The 25,167-nt window shown below is 43.0% G+C and overlaps 1 protein-coding gene across 1 annotated transcript; it reads left to right on the top strand.

Annotated features, from left to right (window-relative positions):
* Positions 1–1,061: 1,061 nt before the first annotated feature.
* Positions 1,062–3,569, top strand: Tigd2 (tigger transposable element derived 2). The gene is made up of 2 exons (XM_048333596.1): positions 1,062–1,198; positions 1,626–3,569. Exon 2 carries the CDS (start codon positions 1,654–1,656, stop codon positions 3,229–3,231), a length of 1,578 nt encoding a protein of 525 aa, XP_048189553.1. The 5' UTR covers positions 1,062–1,198; positions 1,626–1,653; the 3' UTR covers positions 3,232–3,569.
* The last annotated feature ends 21,598 nt before the right edge of the window (positions 3,570–25,167 follow it).

Genomic DNA, 25,167 nt, shown 5'->3' with positions numbered 1-25,167 from the left:
TCCAGAAGCCCCGCCCCCACCCCGCCCTCTCTCGCGCAGAGGCCCCGCCCCCGGCCGCGCGCCTGGCGGCCCCGCAGCCCCGCCCCCCCGGCGGCACAACGTCCTGCGGGGGCGCGCGCGCTCCTAATCCCCCGCCTTCCGGCTCCGGCCGCGTCGCCAGCACCGCGCGGTGGCCGCCGCGCCTCCCGCGTCCTCCTCCGCCCGGAGACTCCATTCGCCTTCGGTGCGATCGGGCCCCCGTTTGGGCGGGCGGGGGGCGATGTCCGCGGCCGGAGGACCCGCGTCCCCGGAGCCTCGCGGCCGCTCGGTCGCCGGCCGGCCGCGGCGGTGACCCCCACCCCCCCCTCGGTGACGGGCGTCCGGCGGAATCCGGCGCCGGCCGCGGGAGGAGGAGGAGGTCCCGCGCCGCGCGGAGCCCGCCCGCGGAGGGAGGCCTGGCTAGCTCGGCTTCTCTCCGACCTAAATTTCCGGAGGTAGGCTGTCCAGGTTCTCCCTCCTTCCGTCCCCCTCCCTCCCCGTCCCCGAGCGCCCCGGGCGCCGGCCGCCGCCGTGCCGGTGGCCGTGGTGGTGGAGGAGGCGGCGGCGGTGGCGGCGGGGGCGCAGGTGCGGGCGGCGCCGCGGCCTCGGCGCTGAGGGGGAAATGTCTGGTGTTTCCCGCAGGTCTCCGAGGCTCCGGTCCCCGTCCGGCCCGCGGGACGTCCTGGCGGCGGCGGCGCACGGAGGAGCTTGCCCTGGCCGAGACCGCGGAGTAGCCCGCCGGCTCTCCACCCCCCCCCCCCCTCCGATCCCCTCGCCTTACTTTACTCCCGGGGCGTCCCCTCCGGCCCGCCTTCCTCCCGTCCAGCCCACGGGGCACAAGTTAGTGTCGCGGTAAGGGGCGGAGCTTCCCGCCCGGCCGCCCTGCCCTCCCCCTGGTCCTGCGGTGCCTGCCCCAGGCCAAGCCACAAGCACTCACCTGTGTCACCCGTGCCACACGTCTGTAAGTCCTCCAAGTATCCCCTTGGCACATCTCCCCGAAGACTCCCAACTTGAGTTAGCACAGACCCTTACCCAGAGTAATGGGGTGGAAAAATTAAGTACAGTAAGATGGTTTCGGAGACCCTGGCAGCTTCGCACAGGTTCGGCTTCTAACTTCGTTAGGCTGCATTTCATGAAAAGACCTTAAACTAAGTCAGAAGGAAGAGAGAAAGAAGGGAAGGTTATTCCGAGTTGTGTCTTTTTCTGTGTTGGTTCTGGGGCTTGAACTAAGAGTCTTGGCGCTGTCCCTTAGCTGTATCTCCCTCAAGGCTCATGGCTCTTGTCACTTGGGTCACAGCTCCACTTCTGGCTTTTTGCTGATTGATTGGAGATATAAGAGTCTTACCTTCTTTACTGGGCTAGCTTTGAACTGCCATCCTCAGATCTCAGTTTCCCAAGATAGTAGGTATGAGGCACTAGTATCCTGCTATTTAGCACTGCTTTTATAGGGAATTTGTAAGTTTTAGAAACACATGTGAAGAGATTTACATCGATCATGTTTGAACATTGACTATCCACTAGACCCTTAGGGATTGGAGGAGGGATCTTGATACCCCATTTCTTATCCCTTTGTTTTCAAATCTAAGTTGTTAATTATCTTGTTTTAGTAGTTGCCTAAAATTTTAGACATTTAAAATGTTGGGGAAACGGAAACGTGTGGTGTTGACGATTAAGGACAAGCTTGACATTATTAAGAAACTTGAGGAAGGCATCTCTTTCAAGAAACTTTCCGTGGTGTATGGAATTGGTGAATCCACAGTTCGTGATATCAAAAAGAACAAAGAGAGGATCATAAACTACGCTAACAGTTCTCATCCTACCAGTGGGATATCCAAACGTAAGTCTATGAAGTCATCAACCTATGAGGAACTTGATAGGGTTATGATAGAGTGGTTTAACCAACAGCAAATGGATGGGGTTCCCGTGTCTGGAACGATTTGTGCAAAACAAGCCAGGTTCTTTTTCGATGCTTTGGGGATGGAAGGTGATTTTAATGCGTCGTCGGGCTGGCTCACTCGATTTAAGCAGCGCCATGGCATTCCCAAGGCTGCTGGGAAAGGAACAAAGTTAAAAGGGGATGAAACCGCTGCCAGGGAATTTTGTAGCAACTTTCAGGAATTTGTGGAGAGAGAGAATCTGCTACCAGAACAAATCTATGGTGCTGATCAAACTGGGTTGTTCTGGAAATGTCTCCCCACGAGGACACTTGGTTTTGACATGGAGCAAAGTACTTCTGAGTGTAGGTCAAGCAGAGAGAGAATCATTATTATGTGTTGTGCAAATGCTACGGGTCTGCACAAGCTTAATCTTTGTGTGGTGGGGAAAGCGAAAAGACCCCGGGCATTCAAAGGAACAGACCTCGCAAACCTTCCTGTCACTTATTTCAGTCAAAAAGGTGCGTGGATCCAGCAGTCTGTGTTCAGACAGTGGTTTGACAAATGCTTTGTGCCCCAAGTACAGAAGCATTTGAAATCTATGGGGCTTCTAGAAAAAGCAGTGCTTCTTTTAGATTTCCCCCCAGCCCATCCAAATGAAGAACTGTTGAGTTCAGATGATGGTAGGATAATTGTGAAGTATTTGCCACCAAATGTCACAAGTCTCCTTCAGCCTATGAGCCAGGGAGTTTTAGCTACCATCAAAAGATACTACCGAGCAGGACTTCTCCAAAAATACTTGGAGGAAGGAATTGATCCAAACGTGTTTTGGAAGAATTTGACTGTGTTAGATGCCATTTATGAAGTTTCAAGAGCTTGGAACATGATAAAAGCAAGCACTATAACCAAAGCGTGGAAAAAACTTTTCCCTGGTAATGAAGAACACTCAGGCATGAACATTGAGGAAGGGGCCATTTTAGCAGCTAACTTAGCAACAGTTTTACAGAATACAGAAGACTGTGAACATGTGGATATTGAGAATATCAGTCAGTGGTTTGACTCTCAGAGTAATGATTTGAGCTGTCAGGTCCTTACGCACAGTGACGTTCCTCAGGGCCAAGCCAAGACTACTGAGCAAAAGCTTTCTCATAAGGCTCGAAGAGCAGACCTGAATCCCGAGAAACTCATTAGCCATAAAGCTGCACTTGAGTGGACTGAGAACTTGCTGAATTACCTAGAACAACAAGATGACATGCTGCTTTCGGATAAATTGGTATTACGGAGGCTGCGGACCATAATAAGAAGAAAACAGAAGATCCAAAATAAATGTCATTTGTAGTGCTCTTCAGTGTTTCAGTTGCATTTCCATCTTTGGGACTGTTTATCTGAGGTAGAACTTACCTTGGTTGAAATGCTGTGGATTCCAAAGTCAAATGCATCTTATCAATGATTTGAAGGTTAGATGCCATTTTAGATTTCTTAAATTACAACTCTTTAATGTGGACTCTAGGAATTGAGTGTTGACATGTACCTTGTCTGTCTGCTGGTTTTCATCTGTACTAATTAGATCCGAAGGTAGTCGAGGTCAGGGAACCTGTGTCTGTTTTGTGCCTGAATTTCAGTGAGTCTTATAAAGGGCCATGCACACTAGAGGCACTTAATAAATCTTATTTAAATCAAATTCTTATGACTCTAAATTTCGTTCTCTAAATTGACTTATTTTAGAATCCGTTTTCATTTCTGCTACTGAGAATCAAATTGCTTTGTGAAGCTTGTGTACTGAAGTATTTTACTGTGACTACACAGAATTGAGGGGCAGCAGTGAAAAGCCTTTCTATAGCATTTCTAGACTAGCGGAACTCAAGCAGCCATTTGGATTGTCCATCTGTAATGTCATCTGGAAGTCAGGTCAAAATGGCCCCGGGGAATGGGTCACCACTTCCGTTCCACCCAGCTGGGAGGTTTCCTGCACCATTGTGGGAAGGATGCCAGCCTTGTTCCCAGAAAATAAATTCCCCTTTCTAAACCACTGTGATTGGAAGAGGTAAGGGTTAAACCTTGTTTTCCGTCATTTATTCTTCACAGATGCTTAGTTTTCTTCTTTAGTACTCTGTTCAACACTTGCAAAGTGGGTTACCAGTGAACTTGTGGGAGCAGAGCAGCAGGTGAGTCTTGGACCCACTGTAGGCAGAGCATGGGAGGTGCTAGACGACCCCAGGCTGCTGTGTGACCACTGCAAGCTACCCAGGCCCCATTTGTACAATAGGAGGGTGTGTGAGGAATAAATGACTTAATGGACAAATCTTAACCAATCGGAATTTTGGCACAGAATCATGCTCTGTGAGGGCTAGCTCCTGGCACTGGTGCAGAAGTTATGTTTTATATTGAACAGATATCCTGGTGTATGACTGATATTGCTACATGAGGAAACTACTACCACAGGAATTGAGATAAATAGGAGTATTTCATTTCAGCTACAATGGAATAATACATTTTTTTTAGTGAAAACTAATAAGAGGTTAGTCCAATTTACAAAGTACTTGTTACCATCGAATGATGGGAATAGTGAGCTGTGCAGGCATGTACAAAGCATCTTAGGTTAATTATAATAAAGAAATGGGAATGGAATAATTTCATTGCTGCGGGCTGTTAGTACATTGCTAATAGAAGAGTTAGCTTTGTTCATAGAAAAAAAGCTATATGAATATTGGCATAGTTCATTGAGGCAATCTGATGCTATCAAAGTAGATAATAGTAGGACACTTGGAATATTTGCCAAACTATAGTAACAGAGCAGAAGAAATGTCACAGAGACTGGTTATGTAGTAATTAGGCCCAGTCATTAGTAGCTGAGCCTAAACCATTGTGGTTTGATGTTTCACAGTTCTTTCTTTCATGAGGCTACTATGAAATTAGAATTGTGACTTTTGATGTGACTGTGGGGGATCTGAATGTCTTTTCCACAAAATTGTAAGGATTAGCTTTCTTTGGGAGAAGTCATGGATCATTATTGACACCTCTTGCTCTAACTACACTGTTCCACCTGCCAGACAGGCTTAAGGAGATGCGATTGTGTATTGGTAAGTCTTGAGGCTCATTGGGTTTCTATTAGAGACCACGGAGGGCTGAAGCCTGCCTTTGAAACCTGTTTTGAATTTTTCACAATGCTTTTTACTAATGCAAACTACTCAGACTTCTTCGGTGGGGACATTAAAATGATTTAATCTTGTTTTATTCATAGACACAACTATAAATGCTGTGTCCTAATTCCATAATTCATTGCAGTACAAAAGCATTCCCCTTCCAGAAATTAATGAATCTGGGAAAATAATATTGAGTGAAGTAGGTCAGGCCCAGAAAGACAAAGGGCACATGTCTCTCACATGTGGATGTTACACCTAAAATATAAAGCTGTATATAATCACATGCAGGACTATGCAGACACAAACGCACACACAGACACACCACGATAAAAATGAATGAAGTAGGGGTTAGATTCCATGGTGTACCTTTGAACACTTAGGAAGCTGAAACATGGCTTGACTAGTTTGGTGGGAGCTAAAGGAAGACAGATAAATGGAGGGAAGAGTGGGTAAGGGAAGAAAGATGGGATGTATAGGCGAAGGATGGAAAGGGAGACTGGCCAAGGTATATTGTCCTCAATAGATGTTAAATTGAGACTGCTTTGTATACTTCAAGATAACAGTAAAATACTTTTTTCCTGTCAGATAATATATTGGGTGGTCTAGAAAGACGTGGTTAACTTGGTGAACAGACAGGTTTCTCAATTGACTTTGCACATCTTACAGAAAATGTACAAAATCTGGCTATTATACCTAAAAGTGCATATTTTTTAGGAGACTTGAGAGACAAGACTCAGGCAAATCAGAAAAAAAATGCTTGTCTATGAAGAGCTTTTTGTTGCAAATTTCAGTGTGGGACTATTTCCTTCTTTATAGTTCAATCTCAAAGTAATGCAGTGGTTGATTAGAAAAGTTTGGATGCTCAGGAAATACAATGGAGTGGGCAGAGCTCAGACTGGTAGGGACAATCAATTCAAGTAGAATTAGAGGATTGTAATAGTTATTGTCCTGAAGATTATAATGACTATTATTCTGAAATTCCTTTGGCTTTCAGTCTACTTCAGGCTCAGCTATTCAGTCTGCTAAATGTTCAATCCACACGCCATTCCTCACAAGTTTGGGGTTTTATGGAGGGTCCATCTTGTTAATGTGACTGGTCAAATCATTGGCCATTGGCCAGCAAATCAGTGTCCAGCCTCTGCCTCCTCCCTGGAGGTTGAAAAGTTGGGCTGAAAATTCTAAGCTAATCACCAAGGCTTAGTCTTTCTGAGCAGGTAACCCCCTACTTCTGTGATTGCAAAGACTTCTTCCTGTTTTGGTACTTGTGAGAGAAGGCATAGTTCCGCTTCTTAGCTCTCCAAATGTGTGTTTCCTCTTTCAGGATCTGTAAACCATTTCAAAGAGAATGAAGACATTTTCCCTGAATTCCACTTAATGCAGCCAATCCTGGGTTGAAAATGGTCTTGAGTTGAGAAATACCGTAGTCATTGTAGTCACTACACTCAGAACAGAGATTCCTTCAAAGAAGTTGATCTGGCATGAGTCAGGCTCTTCTGGATTTGCCTGCTGGCTTTTCTCATCACGGATCCTGTCTGATACTCTGAAAATAGATTTGATTCTAAAACACCTTGGTTAGTAGCGAACACTCTCATTAGCCAATAGTAACTCTCAGACTGCTTGCTGCTGTTTCAACCCTACCCTCTTTTGTGTTTCCTATTTCTTCTGCTATTATTCACTGGATCCTTTATTCCTTTTATCTGACAACTTGGTTGAACACCTACAGTGTACCCAACCAATTTGAACTTGAAGAGAGCAATTCTGTAATCTCTGAGCACACATATAAGCACATGAAATAAATACTGAAAGGAACAGTACCATATTGAATGCCATTTACACGATTAAGATAAAAATTTTATTTTCAAGAATTTCACAAAAGGGAATAGAAGGATATCCTTAGCACAAGTAATTACATTGAAAAATACATAAAAATTATACAAAATTATTTAATAGAATTCAGTCAGATGGGAGAAAAAATTCTAGAAGGCTACCACAGAAATCAGGGAAATGAGTTGTGTTTGACAAAAAGGCACTCATAAAAAATACTAGATAAAATTTAAGAAAATCCCATCTTTTCAATGCATATCCGACAAACTGCACAGATAAAAATGTGAATGATGAGGGAAGTTCCTTGCTGTTTCTGTAAACTATGGAAGCAGGCCCTGGGCATCTGTTGCTCTTGCTGGAGGCTGGGGGAGCCCCTCTCCTGGTGTGGGTGCTTGGAATTTGTGAAAACAGTTCATGCAGCTTTCACCTATGCTTGGGAGATTTGCTCATCTGTCATTTTGTTTTCAATAAGTTTGCCATTTCAGTTAAGACAACCACCAAATAAAATGAGAACCCTGGCTTTTGCCTGGATCTGACCCTGTCCCATTCCAAAGAGTCCTATAGGAAGTCCCCAAGTTGGGAGCAGACTCCAGGTGAAAGGGACTTGGAAGGAATTCCCAGCCCTCCAGGAGGGCGACAAGAAGACATTCTAGTCTTGATCTCAGCTTCCATGGGGAGAAATCAAAACATCTTGCTTGGGGAAACCTGCCCCTCACCTGGACTTGCCACGTGAGTTTAGTCTCCGTGTTGTTCCCCAGACGGTGGAGCTGAAGGCTGCAGTCAGAGCAGGAGTGCTTGCAGGAGGCTGTTAGGAGTAAACACATCCTGGGTGAAGGAACAGCGTCAACACTGACCTCGCAATATTCCCATGGACAAGTCCCAGAGAGCAGAGTGCGCACAGACACTGCAGAGGGCAGCCTCTCCCCCTCTTCCACGGAAGTTATTGGACTTGAAACAGCACAGTTCAAGTGAAGAGCCACTTTATGATTGGAGCAAGGGATAAGAGACTTGGACAAAATACCATCATGCACATTCATTCACTCATCATTATTAGTCATATCTTATTTGAAAATAAGTTTTTATGTCTTGAGGACATCTTGAATCTGTATTTTAAGATAAAAAACAAGATAGTGAATGGTATTGTGACTTTTGTCAGGCAGCCTCATCAGAGCGTAGGGTCAGTCAGTCAAAGGTCATGCCTTTCCCTGGGCGTTGGTGGCACGAAGCTGTCATCCTAGCTACTCAGGAGACTGAGAAGGGAGGATTGTGGTTCAAAGCCAGCCCAGATGGGAAAGTCCATGAGACTGATCTTCAATAAACTCCCCCCAAACCTGGAAGTGGAACTGTGGCTCAAGTGGTAGAGCATTAGCCTTGAGCAAAAAGAACTCAGGGAATCTCACCCAGGATAGGCAAAAAGAAGAAAAAAAAGGTCATGCTTTTCTGTGTGAGTATAATATTTGTAAATATTAAGTAGCTGACTAGCGGTGTGATTCAGTGGGAGAGCACCTGTTTTCCATGCAGGCGGCTTTGGGTCAGCCCCCCACAGTGAATCATATTATATACCAATAACAGAAAGAGGAAATGCTCAGTAGAAGATGAGAGATGGGGAAGTGAGGGTGTTAGGTGAAGGCTATACTAGAAGCTCTCTGTGGTGATAAGACCCAGTGATTCGGAAAGACAAGGGATTCATGCTTTTATCAGTGCAGCATAGGACTCCTGGATACCAATTCTGTTTTTCCTCTCTGACTAAAGGAAACAGGTGGAGAGAAAGGATGATAATGGAGCAAAAGAGACTAGGAATCGGAACAAGGTTGGGGTTGAAGAAGAGGCACGAAGCTGCCCAATTGAAAAATAAAATGAGTAAAACATTGAGGAACATGTGTAAATTCTAAATCAAGCACTCTTAAAGTTAAGACTATTACGATCTAACATTTTTCTACTGTGAATCATAAATTAGATTAAAAAAATTTAACACTGTCCTGTGCTGGCGCTTGTGCCTGTTGCCTAGCTACTTGGCAGGCTGAGATCTGAGGATCACCGTTCAAAACCAGCCTGGGCAGGAAAGTTCATGAGATTGTTATCTGCAGTTAACTACCAGAAAACTGGAAGTGGAGCTGTGGCTCAAAATGGTAGGTTACTAGCTTTGAGCAAAAAGCTTAAGGGTAGCGACCAGGTCCTGAGTTCAAGCCCCCTAACCAACCAAAACCAAAACCAAAACAAAAACAGTAACAAGAAGAATCTGAACCTAACCAAGAGTGACAAATTCCATTCTTCTAACCTTAAAATGTTGTCATCTCTTAAAAAGCAATTGTCTAAAGTAGGACACTCAACTGTCATCTTGAATTAGTTTTCTTTCTTTTCCTGTAAACATCGTTTGGCCTCTGTTCCTTTCTTAGAAAAATATGATGGTCAGGTTGATGACTTGGACTTATTCTTGTGCCTAAAATAACCACAGCTAAGAGTGGCTATTGCAAGTTTTTTGTTTTGCCTATGGCATTGCTGTTGATGGTGAAGGAGTTAAGGATAGGCCTCTCCGTCTGCTGAGGAGGGATGTCTGTTTTTCATTGATATCATGTGAAGAGTTGGAACTTCAGAAAGCACCATTTGGCCTGTATTTGTCTGCTCACAGAAAGCCATAAACATACACACCAAGACTGGGAACTGGCTCTGACCACCAGGGACAGGTAATTGGGGCCATAACAAACCCAAATTAACAAACTAAAGTATTTATTTTTTCTTCTAGTAGCTTCTACATCTGCCCATCCCGAATCTCTCTTACATTCCTAGAATCTATTACGTCAGTTTACATATGCATTTGTCATTATCGCTTTACTAATGCATTATTGTCTCCAAAAACTATTACAGTGTCACACTTTGGTTATTTCTTCGAATTTTATTCTTGTGATAATTTCTCATGTGGATGTAGTAAAATTAATACAGCTCCTACGGTTTGGTGATGCATTTTGTGCAAGAGAGTCATGAAGCCAGCTATAGACTTAATTATAGGAAATAGCATTGCGAGTGCATTTGGGGTTCTTGATTCAGTCTAAGATTTAACCTTTATGTTAGCTAAAAAATTAATGTACTGAGGTTTTTGTCTTAGTATATGTATATATGTGTGTAGATATATATGTGTATATATTTAGCATATGAATACACATGTGTATATACACACATTTTATCGTGGCCAAATTGGAAGATTGAGGTTTGAATGCAGAGCCTTGTACTTGCTAGGCAGGTCAGGTACTCTACCATTGAGCTGTTCCTCCAGTACTTTTTTCTTCTTTTCCACTGGTTATTTTTAAGGTAGGGTCTTGCTTTCTGCTGGATACATTAATGCATGTATGGATCTCAATCTATTTTGGGTTCCTTGTAGCTGGGACAACCAGTAAGCACTACCATACCCAGCATGCCCAGTTTCTTCCCTTGAGATGGAGTAATGTGGATTTTTCTTCCTACACTGGCCTTGAACTGCAATCCAGCCTCCCCCATAGCTAGGATTACAGGTACAGCCACTGCATCCAATCCAACTAGGAAATTTAAGCTTAGCCAGAGTTTAGCCGATCCTATCTTACCTCCTCTGATTATTTACATTAGCCTGTAATTGGGCAAAATCTCTAACGCAGGGTTGAGTGTCTCATGGTATTCATTAACTGCCATATTTTTAAAAAATTAATTTATTTATTAATTGAACACAAATTTTTTGACAAGGTGTTGTGCAAAAAGGGTACAGTTACATAGTAGGGAAGTGTGTACATTTCTTGTGATATCTTACGCCCTGTTTTTCTATCCCTTCTCTAGGTCAGGTAGACGTATATACAATATACAGTGTATCAAGAACATATACAGTAGCCACATGGCCACACCCAAGAAAGTTCGCCTAGGGCTTTAAATATAATGTCGATATTAGACAATATGTCGACAGTAGTCTTATATGAACGTACAGACATAGCTTTTGAGCTATTGTATTCCCCTGAGAGGTCAATTTTTGATCTTTATATGTTGAGTAATTGTTTGGTTTTAGTTACATACTGTTGGGTCGCTGCCCCAATCCTGTGGGAAATACCATTTGACAAGCAGTTTTTGGTTTCACAGACCTGGTCTCTACTGTCTCTCTGTCACCCTTTCTTAACAGTCATATATCAGGGAGATCATGCCCCTTTGTTTCCTGTGTTCTAGGCTTGTCTCGCTCAACATTATTTGTTCGAGTTCTGACCATTTCCCTGTGAATAACAATATTTCACCATTCCTAATCGCTATGTAGTATTCCGTTGTGTATAGGTACCATATTTTTTGGATCCATTCGTCTGTGGAGGGGCATCTGGGTTGTTTCCATATTTTGGCTATTGTGAATTGTGCCGCGATAAACATGGAAGTACAAATGTCTTTTTGATATCTTGGGGTTTGCCATATTGAAAGTGTAAAGTGTAATGGCTTCATTAGTACTCTGTGTTCACCTGGTTAATGAACATTAGTGTGTTTAGTGTACATGATAGTTTTATATAATAGTTTCTATTGAATAAATATGGTTTCCACAGCATCACAAAGCCAAAAATCATGGGGAACCATTGTAAGTTGGGGGTCATCTGTGTTTTGTTACTGCATCTCTGAAAATCCAACAGTTCCCATAGACACTTTCCACTTTCTGATGCTTTTCCTCACATCTAACAACAGAAGAGCATCAAATGAATCAGTCTATTTCTTCTTCCTTGAGAATTATATGCTCAGGATTTGAAATTCCTAATTTCTAGGTGAAAATAAATGAAGTTATTTTTGATTGGAGAGTGAAAAACTGGCTGAGTGATTTACGGATGTCACCACCACGTGGTTAGGCCTGGATTTGATCTATCTTGTTTGTTTGTGTGCTGGAGTGCAGACTCAGGGCCTGGGTGTTTACCCTTTAGCCTTTTCATTTCAAGGTTGGCCCCCTGTTACTTGAGCCAAAGCTCTACTTTTGGCTTTGTGGATGGTTAACTGGAGGTAAGAAATCTTACAGGACTTTTCTGTCTGAGCTGGCTTTGAACGGTGAACTTCAGCTCTTCACCCCCTGAGCAGCTAGGCTTACAGGCTTAAGCCACCAGCACCTGACTTAGAGCTTTAGTGTTTTCTATCTTTTTGTATACTTTTCAATGATTGATTGTGAATAACTTAAAAAACAAACAAACAAAACTACCACTGATCTCCTCCAAAGCAATCCATTTCTATCCACTAGGAATAAAGACACCAGCGACCTTAACTCTGGTTAGCTCCTTCAGGGCCCATAGAGGGGGTTGATTGAGAATTCTAGACAGCTCCAGGGGTCCCGTTGTGTTCTTTCTCAGAAGAGAAACTGAGGTCAAGAGAGATGACGACATCAGGACTTGCTCTCAGGATGCACAGGCTAAAGATGGCAGTGGCGAAGGCCTGCTGCCCCTGGGGATGAGGGACCAAGTCCTGTTCTAAATCACACAAGCTCAGCCTCGCTGGATCATCCGTACATCCTCAGAGCCCGCCGCAAGCCCTGTAGCCTTTAAAAGCTCATCGGTAAAGAGCCATTTCTGCGGGGAGAATGCTTGCTCGTCAGTATTCTGAAGCTGTTGGTGGGAATGTGCCCTGCAGCGGCCTGGGCTTCCCTGGCCGGTGCCCGCGAAGGCCTCACGTCCAGTCTACCCAGCCTTCCTCAGGCCGAGGTCATCCTTCTGGTCGTGGGGTGCTAAGTCACGAGGGGGTATTTCTAAGTCAGGCATAAGCAGAGGTCAGTCCTGAGTTTCAGAAGGACAAGGACGTTTTTTTTATGACATTCTGGAATCCTACTAGAGCCCACTTCGGAAGGACAGAGGGATGGGGTCATGAGAAAGGCCAACATAGCCAAATGAAGCAGTCTCAAAATAGCAACCAAGATTTGTATTTTTTTTTTTTAAAGATAAAAGGCGTAAGTATCTGCAATAAATGGTGTGGTCTGGGTCTGTTAGACTAGCATAGCTTGCAGAATCAACACAGTAGTTAATAGTTTAATTAAAATCCGTTTCGGGATTTCCGTCTCCAAATAGTATTTGCTTCAAGTCGTAATGTTAAATTGATGAGGAGGAAAATGTTTTTCAAAGGGTATAAAGTCTCAGGCAGAGGGAGTTACCTTTCGAGATTTATTGTACAATGTATTAAATAATAATGCAATGCAACGTTAAGGGCTGAGAGGGGATTTGAAATGTTAATAGCATAAAGAAGGGAAACGTAAGTTGTTTGGGGGTGATGGATATCTTTGGCTTATTTGTTCACATATAATACACATATTAAAATATCAAAGCATTGTGTTCTGTAAATATGTGCAGGTCTTATTTGCCCAATAAATTACTCTCTTCTACAAATCATGGTAAACGCTTTACAATGTGGTCTTTTTTTTTTTTTTTTTGACAGTACCAGGGCTTGAACCCAGGGCCTTGTGCTTGCTAGGCAAAGCATGTTATTACTTGAGCCATGCCCCTAACTTGTTTTACTTTGGGTATTCTTGAGTTTATGTCATGATCTTTCATCTCACACTCGCGTGCTGGCCTGGAAGTCTTGCACTATCACCACACACTCGGCATTGTCTTGGCTGACTTAGGGGACTCACTGGCTTTGTGCTTTGTGCTTGAGCTGGCCCTCCACCTCAAGCCTCTCCATCTCCTTAGTAGCTAGGACCACGGGTGCGAGTCACGATGCTGTCTTTGTAATGCTATAAAACGACAAGAAATCACAATTACTCTCATTATTGTACATTCAGTGAGAATGAAGCTTAGAGCGTTTACTAGCCTGCCTAATATTACACTGCTAGCAACTTGTTGGCCCAAGATTTTGACTTCATCAGAGCCACTTTGGCGAGGGTTGCCATTGACGATATTCCCATGAGGGGGCTGACAGGATTTCCGGCTCACCTTTATCTGGGGTCAGCTCTCAGTGCCACTCCAGCGCTTTGCTCTGCTCAGTTCTGCCCTTTCAGTGGCACCCCCAGTTCTTGCACCCTGGGACTGCTCTGCTAGAATTTGGGAGTACAGTGTCATTTCCTCTCCTCTCCTCCTTTGCCTATTTCAGACAGACAACAACAACAAAAAGCACTTCAGTCTTTAAACGGGGATCTCTTTAACAACTTCAAGCTATGGTACAATAATGATCGTGTAGGTCTCCTGTGGCTGAGGCCTGTCATCCTGGCTACTGAGGAGGCTGAGATCTGAGGATCATGGTTCAAAGTCAGGCCCAGACAGAAAAGCCTATGGGATAATATCAGTCATGATTTCCTTTTAGCACACAAGGCAAATCCAGCCCGTCAGCGGCTTTATCACAGAAAGTCCTGGTGTATATCATCAATCCAGAGGCTCGCAAATGGTGGAGAACATTTTAATGGTTAGACATTAAGGCTTCACCTAGTTATCTGATACCATAGAAGAGGATAGTGGGCTACCCACCTCCCCCCAAAAGACAATACATTTAAAGAAGATAAAAATAAATGACCAATGCTTCATGAAATGTATCCCATGCTAGGCCGGCAAGGGCCAGAAAGTGTGATTTCTGACAATGAAAGCTGTTTAGTCGTATGGATGAGCTGGCGTCAGGAGAGCCCCTCACACCTGCTCTCTCTCTCACCTGGCTGGGGCAGTAGCAGTAACCACAGCAACCAGACCCGCCCCACCGCCCCAGAGGTCCTACCCCAGCCGCTCCAGCGCATGCGCGAGGCCTCATTCATCATCAGCACCACCAAGGGCTTCCACGGCTCCCTGGAGCCTCAGGGACTGAAGCAGAACTGGCTGGGTTTCAGTCTATGCGCACGGGTTCCACCCCCCAAGCCTGATCTCTCTTCCTTGCCGTCTAGCGGCCTTCCCTGTGGCTTTTAAACTCCTGCCACCGACATGAGGATGAAGTCTTTGCAGAGTACCTGCCCTTCCTCCACACCTTCCTTAAACCAAATCCCTGCAACATACTTCCGTGATGTTACAAACGGTCTGACCAGCCTCCTGCTTCCAGAGAAGACTGGTGCAAAGAGGACTAGGAAGTGAAAGGGACAAGTGGGTTCACTGGCTGTGGTGGACAGCTCTCGCTTCTGCAACTAGGAAAACATGTTACACCATTGTCTAGGCTTCTTGAAAGGGACTGGCCGTTACAGACACATGTTCCTTACACGGGATACAGATAGTATTTACAAGGGGGGAAATTTATGCGTTGTTACTAAAAAATACTCAATATTTCTGTGGATTCATAGGGTCTTCATGAAGATTTGGAAAACTTTGACACACACACACACACACACACACACACACACACACACACACATTTTCCAGCAATGATCAATTTGGAATCTCTGGATCCCAGAAAAATAAGGATAGAACTCAGCTGGTGCATGGACAAGAAAATGACAGTTTTACTACTAACTTCTAGCTGTGATTTATCATTTCCTCCCATATTCAACACGCCACATGGTATTGGGACATACTGTCCATTTTCATATTATTGTGATTGTAGATGTCTTAGAGGAAGCTTGCACTATTTACTAGTTCAAAATCACTGCAGTTATTCGACTAACCATTAGGTTTTGTTACTCATGAATTAAACACATACCATATTCTAACACATAGTTGACACAAATCTGTATTTCAATATTTTCTTTCTAACCTTAGTATTTTATTTTGTGCATCTGAAAACAAGAAGTTCGTCAGTTGCCAAAGAGTACCATGAGCACAAAAAGGATAAAGACAGTCTACCTTTTGCAAGGACAAAATGTCTCCCTTCCTTGCCTTATTTTCTGATTAGTATTCCAGAGGTAAATAAGGGAAAGTAAATAAGGGAAAGTAAATAGTGCTTACAGGCATGTCCACAAGGTGGCAGCACTCCATTGTTTAATTTGCAAACATCAACTTTATTTCCAGTCACATCTGAATGGCTTGTCAACAGGAAGACAGACAATACACTTTCCAGAAAATAGACCGTGATCCTTGCCTTCGAAGTTGATAGTACAATGCTCTTTTCTGAGCATGAGAGAGAAAAAGAAGAGGGAGAGGAGGAGGAAGAAGGAGAGGATAGGTGTCAGGGGCTGGGACCAAGAACTGGCTCCCAGCGCATTCCCAAGGCCTTACTCGCATCCAATAGGTCCTATAAGGTAAGTTTCCATCACCTACCAATATCCCATCAAATTATGAACCCACCAGTCTATAGGTGAGAGCTGAGCCTGTATGTCCCCAAAGTCCTGCTTCTAAATATTGCTGTGTTGAGGACAAAGCCTTTCAGGGGTCATTCCAGGTTGAAACTGCCCTCAGTGGTATCGTTGCACAGTATTATCTGTAATGATTACAAACCACAAATGCTCACAAAATGCTCACAGAATGTAGTTGTGACCTAGCACTCCAGTGCATCCAATATTTTGGCATATCTGACATTAATGTTTCCAGCTACTTAGTAAATCTGAGACCTTAGGTATAGGAAGTCTTGGTGGAATAAAGAAATTGGGTTGAGATGGATTTACAAAATACCCATTAGAATTAATACATTCTACCTATGAGAATAACGATGATAATTGTGTCTTCTGAAAGAAATTGGCTCAATGATTTGAGCAAATTTATTGGGTAATAGTTGGCAGAGGGAACTCTGATCAAGTGTCAGGATGTATGGGTTCCTGTTCCTCTTTGCCTCTAACTCCTTATCATCTTGCATAAGTTATTTCCATTCACATGGTCATGTTACTCATTCATTGGACTAAAGAAGATGAGGAAAGACTGAAAAATACACAGCTGCTCATGTGATTTATTGTCAGCCTCTAGAGGGCAGCATGGTGCAGTTAGAAGCTCAGCAGGCCCAGTTTGATTTCTGCAACAAATATATCTTAAACTTAAACCCTTATACATTTACAGCAACAGCAAACTATTGTTCTTGGCTATGGAAGAAATAAACTGCCTTATGCAAAGTCTTTCAAGATAAATTCCAACCTAGTCACACAAGCCACCCACTGAGACAACATAAAAAAAGATTTATTATATTTAGACATACCCTCAATTCACCAAACACCTAGAAAAATCCATTCTGAGAAATGCCCAAGTTTATCCAAGGACAAATGATAGAAATCCTTTCCTTGATTTTCTCCATCTTTTTTCCCCCTCCTATTTAGTATTTTTTTTTTTATTGTTGTTCACCTGTTGGTTGGTCGGGGCTTGAACTCAGGACCTGGGGGCTGTACCTGAGCTCTATCACTTTGCTCTATCAACACTCTATCACTTTGAGCCACCGGGACACTTGGATTTTGTGGTGGTTAATTGGAGATCAGACTCTCTGAGACTTTCCTGCCCAGGCTGGCTTTGAACCCCAACCCTCAGATCTCAGCCTCCTGAGTAGCTAGGATTAAGGCATGAGCCACCCGTACCCAACCCTTTAATAACAATCACCTTATTTTCCTTAATCTACTGTCTTCAAGTACTCAAGACAAGTGTTGGTGGTGTTTTTTGAAATCCTGATTCGGTCTCATCGCTACAGTAGCCACACAGCTGTAGGAGATGAGGAGGTTGGCGGAATCTTGGAGCTGTTAGACAACAATGCCCGGAGCCCTCTACTTCAACACAATTGGAACGGAAGGACACAGTGCTGTGGGCTTTTCTGCCCCCGCTGGCCTGGCATAGCCATCTTCTCCATCTCAGCTTCCCACATAGCTTCAGATGGCAGGCGTGTGCTCCTGTGCGCAGCTAGGGGTGGAGAACGCGTCTTCTTGGAGTGGCTTGTGTGAACTCTCCCTACCCCAGACTGCAGGAGTAAGCCGCCCGTGCCTGGCTAGCCCCACTTCTTGAATGGTGAAAATCATTTCGCTGTTTCGCTTCTGATTCGTGTCTTGTATTAACTTCATACCTTTGCCACTTTCATAAGACTGTTTGTACTTTTCCTGTATTGTCCTTGCTCTTGGATTAATCAGATTTTAAAGAAAAATCTAGGGTATTTAAAGCCAGAACTTTCTCACTAGCTTTGGGCCAGTGTGGAAACACAAGGTTGGCACGAAGTGGATGCCCCCCCCCACCCCATAATCACAGGGAGGCTCAGGGGCTCACATAGCCCGGCCTTTTTAGGGCTGCTGGCTTGAATTTAGGGAACAATATACCTGGGTGGAATGACAAATTCATCTAGTTTAGGAAACATTTTTTTCTTATATAGATTCCTGAATCCACAATAGGAATCAAATGAGAAGCATTAATATTTCAGAAACTGGAACTGAGAAAAGCCTCTTCACACACACACACATACACACGTAAAGGCTTTATATATGTAATACACACATATAAGATATATGTAAGGTATACTCTATCTTTATATATATATCTGATAACATATAGGCCATAAAGGGATATGTAGTGTGTATATGTATATATATATATACATACATACATATATATGATACACATCAGATGAATCTAGGTGTATCTTTTTTTTTTGTCAGTTGTGGGGCTTGAACTCTGGGCCTGGGTTCTATCCCTGAGCTCTTCAGTTCAAGGTGGTGGTTAATTGGAGATGAGTCTCACAGGCTTTCCTGCCCAGGCTGGCTTTGAACTTTGATCCTCAGACCTCAGCCTCCTGAGTATTACAGGTGTGAGCCACTGGCACATGGCTAGATGTATCTTTTTTTTTTTTTTTTTGCCAGTCCTGGGGACTGGACTCAGGGCCTGAGCACTATCCCTGAGCTTCTTTTGCTCAAGGCTAGCACTCTAACTCTTGAGCCACAGCACCACTTCCAGCTTTTTCTGTTTATGTGGTACTGAGGAACTGAAGCTTTGTGAATGCTAGGCAAGCACTCAACCACTAAGCCACATTCCCAGCCCTAGATGTATCTCTCTCTCTCTCTCTCTCTCTCTCTCTCTCTCTCTCTCTCTATATATATATATATATAAAATTTATGTAATTTTCTGGGCTATTGTGGCTCATACCTGTAATCTTAGCTACTTAGAAGACTGAGATCTGAGGATCATGGTTCAAAGCCAGCCCAGGCCAAAAAAAATCCCTTGGGACTCATCTCCAACTAACCACCAGAAAACCAGAAGTGGCTCAGTGGTTCAAAGTGGTAGAGTGCTAGTCTTGAGTGAAAGAGCTCAGGGTCAGTGCCCAAGCCCCATGAGTGACCAAAAAAAGGTAATTCGATACTATAAAATTCATGTACAATATACAATATCACTCTTTAGTGTATTCATAGAGTTATGTATCTATCCTCATATATCTACTTATTTAATCCTAACCCCCATATCTGAGAGCAGTCATGCAATACTTGCTTTTCTGCATTTCAGTTAACATAAAAGAAGAATCTAATCATGATTGTATTTTAGGGCCCCAAACCAAGATTTAGACCATTAAGTGTAGAACATAAATATTTCAAAATATCATAAGGAGAACCAAAAGCCAAATGTCGACATGAGGAAATAAAAACATAGACAATCCATATTAGTGATGCAAGTAATTTCTTTATTGTAAACATGAAACTCCCAGAAATAGAGAAAAAAAAATCTCAATGAAAAAGATGAACAAAAGATTTACAGACTACATTTACAGGAAAAGCAAGTGGCATATGAAAAATACGTTCCAAGTCCAGGTACCCATAACAAAAATTCAAATTAAACTGAAACAGATGCCACTTTCTATATATTGGATTATTACAAAACAGAAAGTCTGGCCACATAAGAGTTACTACTATAGATCTCATGAGATCAACTTGGGAAATTCCATCTAAATTACAAATGAATTGTTTCACTTCAGGGTTTGTACCTTGACTATTATATATTTCATATACTTTTGCAACTACTCAAAAAAGAAATATGCAAGGTTATTCACTGTAGGACATGTACACAAGCAAAATATTGGGAATAACCTATATATTCATCCATGAAACACTAGTACCCCAAAAGAATACACAAATCCCTTTAATATTGCAAAGATCTCTAAGGTGGGGGATAAAATATTATATATTGTATGCTATTTTTTATAAAAAAGGAGAAATAATAACATGTTTGTATTTTTTTGTTTCTGTACAATTTAATTTTTTAAATTTTTATTGTCAAGGTAATGTACAGAGGATTACATAATAAGGTAATGAGTACATTTCTCATTTTTTTTTTTTTGGTAGTGGTTATGGGTGTTGATCCTGAGCTTTTGTGCTCAGTGCTCTGTGCTCAGTGCTCAGTGCTACCACTTACCGCTCCACCACGTTAGCTTTTTGGTGATTAATTGGAAATAAGAATGTCATAGATTTTCCTGCCCTGGTTGACTTTGAACCATGATCCTCATATCTCAGCCTCTTGAAGAGACAGGTTTACAGATGGGAGTCCCCAGCACAGGGCCATTTCTTAGGGTCAGCAGGGAGGATATTTGATTTAATAATCATACACACACACATACACACACACACAGACACAGACAGACAGACAGACAGACAGACAGACACACACACACACACCCCAGAGGCTTAAAAAAATGGAGCTGAAGCCAGGCCTGATGACACATGCCTGTAACCCTGGGGAGGATTATAGCTTGAGGCCAGCCCAGACACAAAGTTCACGAGACCCTTTTGCAATGAATAACTGGCTGTATGTGTCACCCCAGCTTTGGAGGCTGAGGCCAGTAGGCTGGTGGTCCCAGGGCATCTCAGGGCTTGAACGTTCACCCAATTCTAAGTTAAAGGAGGAAGCAGGGTGTGGCAGAAGCACGCCGCCATCAGAGCCACAGGGGAGGGGGAATAAAATAGGGGGATTGCGGTCTTGGTGCTTGGCGAAAGCAAGCCCCTAGCCAGGCGCTGGTGGCTCATGCCCATGATCCTAGCTGTTTGGGAACAGCTGAATAGCTAGTCAGGAGGCTGAGATCTGAAGATTGCTATTGAAAGCCAGCCCAGACAGAAAACTCTTATCGCCAATGAAGCACAGAAAAAGCCTGAAGTAGAGCTGTAGCTCCAGGGGTAGAGAGCTAGCCTTGAGCACAAGGAGCTCAGGGGCAGTGCCCGGGCCAAGAGTTCAAGCCCCAGGACTTCCCAAAAACCAAAATGTGACAGGAGGCCCTGGGTTTGGTTTCTCTGTACCTCATTAAAATAAAAAGTTAAAAAACAAAGGAAAACTTCCCTTAAAAAAGGGCTGGAGGCCTGGCTCAATGGTAGAGCACTGCCTAGCAAGCACGAGGCCCTGAGTCCCAGCCTCAGTGCTGCCAAAACCAAAACAAACTCTCCCAGACCTTCGAAGACAGGAGAAGAAGCTAAGAGATGTCAGAAGAGTGACTATTAGGTTCTGTTTGTGACATCAGAGGGCATGAGCAGAACTTCCATTTGAGAATCTAGAAGGTATGAAGATTCACTCTGTCTTCCGGCCTTCTTCTTTTCCACATTTACTATTAAATCCATATAGACTACAGCACAGGCGAGTTCAAAAGTGTAACCCTAGAAACAGCAAAATTGCTTCTTTTCATAATAGAACATAGGACAACAACAACAACAACAAAATAGGAAGGGGAAAATCTGCTTTTGTTGCTTTCGAGAGGGCCTGGTGATAGATTTTTGCAATGACGCAGTTACACAAAATACTTTCTATTTCCTAACGCTGCCTTTTGTCTCGTTTAGAAATTTGTCCAGTAGGACCTCTTTCATATACAGGACTTCAAACTGGTTTTTTTTTTTCTCCTTCGAAACTGGCAATTATTTCGTCATTGTGTGCTTGAAGCTTCGATAGGAATGATAGTTTCACAACGATTAGACACAACAGGAATGAAGACATGCCTTCAGTTACTGGTAAGCCAGTAAGCACGGAGATTTCTATAGCCTAGACCTCAAAGTTATCAAAATCAGTGCTTCTTTTTATCAGCAAATGTTTTATCAACATAGCCAGCACTCCCATACCAAGAGCTTTGTTTATAATAACATATTTGGTAGTGTTTCAAGTTGTGTTACTCAGTGCCAAGCTTAAAGTATTATGCTCCTGACTCAAATTGTGCAATTAAAGCTTTAAATGGGGTCTCGAGAGTTTTAACAGCAGGGCATTTTATTAGAAAACAAGGCAATGATTTCATTTAATTAATGAGGTATGACCTCTTTATATTTTCTGACAACCTGGTGTAAATACTGCTCTAAAATTTTAGGTCGTTTATTTAATGAACAGCAGAGAATCTGAGGTTTGAATGTCAGTTCTGCCATGAAAAAGCTACTGGATTTCTCTGTCATTCATTCCTTCAACTCGAAGGTAAAGGTAACATCACTTGGTTTATGGGGTTGATGCTGGAAGGAAGAGAGAGAAGACAGTAATAGGGAGTGAGTTAAATTAAGGCATATTACTTACATGTGCAAAAGTATCACAACACAGTCTCCTTGTACCACTAATACACTCTAATTTTTTGTTAAACAAAAAGAAAGAATATGGAGAACTTCAGTGGCAAGGATATGAAAGAGACTCATAAATCATACCCACCTTCTCTCACACAGATGCCATTAGAAGCTAAGGGATTTGTCAAAGGGAAAAGGAACCCTTGTGTGCTAAGTGGAACAGGAATCTTTATTTCAGCTTCTGTTTTCTTGATGGTCAAATTTAACAGGATTAAAACAGAAAGTATCCAACAGAACAGCATCCATGTCAATCAACGCATTCTGATGTATTTGCATTATACCAAGAACAGAATGAACTTCCAACTTTATTTTATGTGGTCTTTAATTTCTTTCTATTTCGTTTGAGGGCCTCACATTCCCACTCAGCTTGCTTGCTTACATCTGGTGCTCTACCACTCGAGCCAGGTCTCTAGTCTGGCTTTTGGCTGCTTAATTAGAGATACAGTCTTGAGGACTTTTCTGTCATGGCTGGTCTCAAGCTGTGATCCTTCAGGTCTCAGTTTCCTTACAAATGTGAACCACTGGTGCTTGGCAGTTTGTACAATTTTAATTCAACCCACAGTAGGAATTTGACAAAACATATTTTATTTCCTCTTCTCTAAAAGAAGGCATTGCTCTGTGAGGAAAGAATGAATCTTACTATTGAAACCCATTTTCATAATCTTAATTGGTTATTTAGTTATACTCGAGAGGAGACCGAATCATGAGTTTTGCAGTTAAAAGCCTTAGAGTCAATGTTGTAGATTTGAATCTTGCCCAGTCTCTGATATCTGTGCAAACACTGTGAGGAAAAGACAGTCTGGGAACCCTAGTTTTCTACTTGTTAAGTAGCTGTCTGCCTCTGGCTATGAGGATCTAATGAGAATATCCATGTTAAACCCTCAATTGACATTGATACAGTGGTACCCAAGGCAGGGAGCCATTACTATCGTAAAGCATTGTGGGTATTCGTTTTGGTCTGAGCTTCCAGTTGTTCAACAGTGCTCAGCCATCAGCAAGGTAAGAAAGTGACTTGGTGAGTGTTGTGTGCCAGTTGTGATGGGGAAAAGGAGAAGAGCTTTTAAAAAGCAAGGTATGGGAGACATTCTCCACCCTGTGGATGGGTTGTTGCAAGGTGCAGTGTGAATGCTGTCGATTGGACTTACCTAAGCTTGAAAAAAAAAAAAAAGATTCAATTTTTAGACCATCTCAAGGTCAAGTTCAGAAAGTCAGCAGTGGGAGGCTGAGGTTGGAAGCTACATGTGCACATCAAGAATAGATCGACTGCACTCACCTTCCTGCAAGCGGGGAGAGGAAAAGCACAAGAGGCCTTTGTTAATGAGACAGGAAAATCATAGCTTGGAAATGCTGACAATGACATTTCAAAAGGCTTCATCCCTTACTAAGAGGCAAGAACAAGTGAAGACGGAGAGAAAAAAAAAAAAGCCCTGAAGTTTTAAAAAGAAACGATCAGATATCTGTTACCAGTGAGAACTTAATTTTGCAAGGTTACTTGAGTTCACATTTCCCAAATGGATATAATCTCTGCGGAGGGGACCTGGGGCTCTTCTTGTGAGGCACGGTGATGGTGATTTGTGACCCTGAAAAGATTCCATCTGACTAGGGCCTTGCCTGTTTCCCTTTGGACAGAGGCACCTCAAAAGTAGCCATTCAAATCCAAGTTCACTTACAAAATGGCGACAGGAACAGCAACACTCAACCATTCCTTCCTCTCTTGTCTCAGGAGAGATGTTGTTCCCTGAGGCTGCAGCCCAACAAAGGCGAGACCTTTAGGGGGCCAGCCAAAATTCCAGGTAAACCCAAGACACTGAGGCAGAAATAAAATCTTCGTGTTCATATGCCCATGTAAAGAGCGGGTATTCTCCTTCTTCACTTTGTCCCTTCTTGAGTAGATCACGCTCCCCTTCTTTTCCATCTTGAACCAAGAAAACTTCTGGAAAGATCAGTGACCCTATTCCTTGCCCTGAAAAGTTCCTCCTGTTTCTCTACCCACATGCTGGCCTTCCACTACCTCCTCTTAGGATCTGAGAGTTTGCCTTTGGGAAATTTTAATGTGAAGCAGCAGTTAAGAGTACATAGAATAGAGTACAGCGTGTGATTCCTGTTAACCTTCGTGAAGGTGGCACTGGAAATTGGACATGTGGCCATGCAGTTGAGCTGGGAGAATTGTCTCTTCTTGTGACTGTTGGGATAGACTAACTCTTGTTAATGTATATGACTGAAAATTAAAAAAAACAACACACCGAGTAAAGGAGCCAGTGGCTTCCACATCTACCCGGGAGGTGCTGGCTCAGGAATGGGAGAACATGGCGGGAGGCCCAGAATGAAGGAGGAGACATTGCCTGCACAGGCTCTAGAGAGGAAGCAGGGATTCCAGGAGGATTCTGGGAAATAGCTCAGTTATGGACTTAGGTCACACAATGAATAGGAACGAGGGTAACTGCTTCAAGAAAAACAAACACACAAAAACAACCACCACCACAAAATCCCAAACCTCTCCTTTTCATTGAATTGTGCATAAGGCATGGAGGGTCCATAGGTCTTTGTTCCAGGGTTCTATCCTTCCTTAAAGTAAAAGAATACCTTTAGAGAGGACTAAGATTGGAAATGAGATTTAAAAAAAAATCTCAGAGGATACCTAAGAAAGCAAGAAAAGAGTATATGCATGAATATATTGTCCAATTATTGAAATTGGTTCAGTAATTGTGCAGAGAATGACCTTCAAGCAATTATAGCCCCACGAAGGAGAATCCTATCAGCAAAGGAGGGCAAGAGGGTTTCCAAGAATAACACAATTATCTGAGATACATTTGCATCCAATTATACTACCAACTGCTATATGAGGTAGGATGTACCGTGCAAAAAAAAAAAAACAAAAAACAAAACCAACACCAAAGAGATGCCATGGCATTTGGGGACAAAGCTTTAGCTAGACGTGGTCCTGGTTGTGCAGCCTTGCCTTTCAGAGAATTATTTAACCATCAGTAAG

This window comes from Perognathus longimembris, chromosome 24, assembly GCF_023159225.1.
Source record: "Perognathus longimembris pacificus isolate PPM17 chromosome 24, ASM2315922v1, whole genome shotgun sequence".
NCBI classification, from domain to species: Eukaryota; Metazoa; Chordata; class Mammalia; order Rodentia; family Heteromyidae; genus Perognathus; species Perognathus longimembris.
The sequence above is the reverse complement of the archived record's forward strand: the minus strand, read 5'-3'. Positions and strand labels throughout refer to the sequence as shown.